The sequence below is a fragment of the Berghia stephanieae genome, chromosome 2 (assembly GCF_034508935.2).
Source record: "Berghia stephanieae isolate SIO BIC M18660-M18661 chromosome 2, UCSD_Bste_1.3, whole genome shotgun sequence".
Lineage (NCBI taxonomy): Eukaryota > Metazoa > Mollusca > Gastropoda > Nudibranchia > Aeolidiidae > Berghia > Berghia stephanieae.
The window spans coordinates 77,162,593-77,167,592 of record NC_088361.1 but is presented as its reverse complement, the minus strand read 5'-3'; the positions used below and the strand labels follow the sequence as shown (position 1 = coordinate 77,167,592).

Here is a 5,000-nt window from a genome sequence, read left to right as displayed (position 1 = left end):
TGGGTTTATTTCGTAAAAAGGTTGTTGTCAAGAGTGATTTTACTCGTAGTTGTCCGGACAAAAGTCTAATGATCTGACAAAAACCGTCGGATGTCTGGAAAATCGGAATCAAATATTATTACATTTTAGAATATAAGTACCATTTCTGAACAAAATGCAGTTTGAATTTTGTAATTATCCTAATTAGGGCCGAAGTTATTTACATTTGAAAGAGGAGGTGTCAATTTATTTTTAGAACGACGAAAATGGCTTTAAAAGACAAGATATACATATATACTACAAATCGTTAAAATACAGTTACAATATCATCACGACAGCACGCGCACATCACTTTCCTACTCAAAAAAAAAAAAAAAAATGAAGGCTTCTGTCACACAAAACAAAGATTTTGTCTTTTAGCAAAATCAAGAAACAGGTGTTTTACAGTCAAAGACGTTGACTCGAGTTGGCTAGGAATATCCGTGATTTCATAATAATACACTTGGGAGAGTTTGATCCATACATCTCTTCATTGAGTCGCCGCCTACTGAAAAAACTCAAGTTTATTTTTCTTCACAGTTGGTAAGACTGATATCTTTGAAAAACATTTGGTCGATTGGAATTACAATTAATTAATTACTCGTAAATAATCGATATTTTATAACATCTTAAAGATCATAAAAACTTTAAATGTTAAACAAATCACATGTACACTTTTGTTAATTTTTCCTTCAATTTGTACGAGTTATTGCCCTTGCTTAGATTTTTTTAGATGAATAAAAATATTTTAATTTGAGGGCCCTCAATGTTGTCATCTCTCGTGTCTCATCTACGACCACTCCGCATATGAGAATGAAGTGAGGTGAGGTGAGGTTCACGTTATAACATCCTTACTAAAGCCCCAGTCTCCTGTTATTCATGAACTAGATATCTCAAAATCTCTATTTGACTTTTGTATGTCAATTATACAAGATGAAGCCTATGAACACAACATTGATCTCGTAAGAATGAACATTTTCATCCACAAAACGGGAGACGACAAAATCCCTCCAACAAGTGATGTTCTGTATCAGCACTTTGAAATGAGTGTCTTTCAAGAGAGTATTTTGGGTCACAGTCAATGAGTCATTGGTGTCTGACCAAATCCAAATAATACGAATGGAAGGAAGATAATGATAGACTGATTCATGTTTCGACCGTGCTGCTTGAAGCCACTGCTGTCTAACTATTAACTAATCATTTTAACTTATTCAGCTGCTCATAGTTTTTTTCTTGAAAAGTATTGTTTTATCAACAATTTTCTAGATGTTTCACAATTACATACTTATTGTTATTTCCAGTGTGAAAAAGGTCGGTAACTCATTTGAATTTTGATATAAAGCTAATATGTTTTTGTACAGAGCCTAAAGACACATAACCAAAGTTGTTTTGTCGTTCTTAAAATGCTATAGATTTCCTATTACCGTATGAGTTCTATTTTTAGTTACAGAATTCAATATGCGATAACTCCAATAATCACAATCCGATTTATTTGCAATTTGGAAATAATTAATTCTCTATATTATGAGCTGTTAGTTGTTTTCTTTACAAGTTATAATTTTCCTAATAGTTTAATGATATCCGGAAAACTGTGCTCTTTTCGCAAGGACGACGTAAATAAAGGACAATAACTGCTTAAAATGATGTATGACTCAATTATTTTTTCTTAGGTGATATATTTAGATCATATTAAAGTTTTTTGGGGGGGTTATTTGCAAGTTATCAAATTCTTAATATTATAGGAGTTCTGAATTAAACCATAATTTCACCTTGTTTGACCTCTATATGACCCCCTGAAAGGTCAGATCCCAGTTCCAATGTTATTTTTTGTCTGCTTATTTGGTGGCGAAGTGGCCGATTGGTTAAGGCATTGCACTGTGATCCGGATGACACGGGTTCGAGCCCCGCTTCAGGCACTTTCGTTTTTTTTTCCTTTAGCAAGATTAGTAACCCCCAATTTGCTCACTTGGACAACATGGGTGATTTCTGTTGACATCAGACATCTTGTTTGATGAATTATCTATATTCCTTCGTGGAATGCCTAGGCGACGATATCTTATGATATCGTGGCGCAAAAGGCATAATTTTTTTTTATTTGGTTTATATATAAAGTTAAACTTTTACACGAATCCGAAAGAACAAGGGTCTCGGGGACCCTACTAATACTCTCGACTAACTCTTAGATGAAGATACCCCCTCAACCAGTTAAATGCCGTACTCTGGAAAGACGCGTAGGTATTTAAACATTTGGCCAGAAACCCCGTCCTTCAAATAACGATCGATTTAAATGACCCTCGTCTTCTTAAAAGCTGGCGAGGTCCCGGGTTTGAGAGTTTTGCCAAGATGAAGGTCGTTTAAATCGATTGATATTTGAAGGACGAGGTTTCTGGCCAGATTTTTAAATACTTGTTTTTCCAGAGTACGCAATTAACTTGTTAAAACCTTTGTTTTGAAACGGGTAATGATTCCTGCCTCACTGATGTTACAGATAAATTAACTGATCAGAGGACACTGTTACGGAGAGTGAGAATAATCAAACTTAATTGGGTTCAACATTTTATAATATACAGTGACTTAACACAAACTATCTCCCTTTTCATTTAATAACGTGCCCGTGTCTGAAGTAAATATTCGTATTCTAGATTATCATTTTAAGGGGAATAAAAAAGAAAAAATAAATAAAAAGAACAAAAAAAATAAAAATTTAAAATATACCCAAAGCAAACTGAGCTTTTATATAGTGCAATATCCACTAAACGTGCTCAAAGAGACCCTGACCAACAGCAACACGCAACATGTAGAACGAGACATGCCGCATTGTAGGCGATATTGCATCTTTTTCGACAGAAGCAACGTTGTTTACGACCAGGTGATCATTTTACACTTGAGTACGGTTAGAGAATGTGAGTAAAGAGCCTTTTCCAAGAACTCAATTATGCGCCGAGTGAGGCTCGAATCCAGGATCTTCCGATCCGAAAGCGAGTCATACGACTAGACCACATAGCCGCACAAAACGCAAATATATTTTTAAAAAATTAAAAATCTCTTTCTAAATGGCATTTTTGTTGATTTTTACGAATTAATTCTATAATAGAACCGGCATGCAAAAATGTGCTTTTCAACCAGTGTCCAAAACTTATTTAGATTTCTGGAATTTCATCCCATCGACCAAAACCATGAGATATCCAGTTAAATTTGTCACCAGGCTGCTTGTATCAAGGAAACTTCGAATAGATGGTATAGAAATTTCGGAAGTCTTGTATGCAGTATCTTACTCCCCGAGAAAGAATTTTGATATATCGACAAAGAACAAAAATACGCTTATACGATTTTTACCCTTAGGTTAGGAAATTATTTCATTTAAGGATTGATTTGTTATATTAAAGTTTGGATTAATATCATAAGGAGTTTTCTTGTAATTACGCAAATTTCTGTTCTATTCACATTTACTAAGGCTGAACTCAAAACTGTGTATAAATCATGGGTTTGCAAATTATTCTATTCAACATAATTTCAATGGAAAATTGTCTTACACGGCTTGTGGCAAAACTATACAATCCACAGGCAACCATACTTATGCTTTATCCCATGTTTTAAAAAGCATTACATGAGTAATTTTTTTGTTTGTTGCTTTAGGTCTCTTCCAACACAATTGAGGTTATATGAGAGACCGCTGAAACAAAAAAACAAGCAATCTAACAAAAGTAGTACAAATGTAAATCAAAATCATAACCTAAAGATATCATAAGCTAAATTATAAATAACCTAGAACAAACAGGCAGAAGATTTACAGAAAAAATAATATCCCCTGTCAAAAATACAATCACAAACCAAAGAAGCAGGATAGGCTAGTAAAGAGAAGAAGAAACGACATCACTATCGGATCGTACACCCATGCGAACATCATAGGTATATGATTCAAGGGTGATGCTCCCATCCAACCACCCGCCATTATATGAGTAACACCGATTCCTTTTTTTAAAAAGTTCAAAAGATGTTAAGCACCAAACATGCATCGAGTTCAGTTATTACGTCATTTCAAGAAGTTAAGAATTGGCGAACATTTTAAATGGTATCAAATAAAATTTACATAGTTTCTACACATTATGCAATGCCCAAAAAAAGCAACAAAAGACCACACAACACCCCCCCCCCCCCCCCCAAAAAAAAAAAAAAAAAAAAAAGAAAGAAAAAAAGAATCCCATCCCCCAATTCCGCCAAGCGCCGCCCCAATTCCAAATAAGTATATCTTTCTTAATTTGTGAACCATTAAAGATCCTTATCAGGGAGCGATTACAAAAACACCCCGTATTACCATCATTTTATTCCAGATCACCTACAATGGCTGGTGGTCTCTTTGCAATGGACCGTCAATATTTCTTTGATCTTGGAACGTATGACGAGAAGATGGAAGTTTGGGGAGGAGAGAATCTGGAAATGTCATTTAGGGTAATTGTTAGGATTCTAAAATAGTTTTTGTCTATGAATGTGCGATTTACTAGTGAAATTGTGCAAGAAATCCATATCCAATGAATTTAGTTAGTAAGTGAGCGTCAAGTTTTCTATTGAATACCCTGTTTTGTTTTTTTGTTTTTTTTTGCTGCAATTATATTATATCATTCACCTAAAAAGGGACCAGTATAGGAAATGAAAAAAAGAAATTCATTGAATTGTCAAAACCTTTATATCACAAGTATTTCGATTAAAGAGGAAATTGCAATTTTATTTGCACCAGAAAAAGTGTGGAGCAAATTGTAAGATAAAAGTAATGATAACGATAAGAATAATAATAATAAAAATACTAATAATAATAATAATAATAATAATAATAATAATAATAATAATAATAATAATAATAATAATAATAATAATAGTAATAATACTACTACTACTACTACTACTACTACTACTACTACTACTACTACTACTACTACTACTACTACTACTACTACTAATAATAATAATAATAATAATAATAATAA

At 33.4% G+C, this 5,000-nt stretch overlaps 1 protein-coding gene across 5 annotated transcripts in view; it reads left to right on the top strand.

Annotated features, from left to right (window-relative positions):
- Positions 1-5,000, top strand: part of LOC144965559 (putative N-acetylgalactosaminyltransferase 9) — a 29,622-nt gene that overhangs the window by 9,777 nt on the left and 14,845 nt on the right. For all 5 annotated transcript variants that reach the window (XM_078901039.1, XM_078901036.1, XM_078901035.1 and 2 more), the window contains exon 6: positions 4,350-4,467. In XM_078901039.1, coding sequence (XP_078757165.1) covers positions 4,350-4,467 — 118 coding nt within the window. The remainder of the gene's footprint in view (positions 1-4,349; positions 4,468-5,000) is intronic.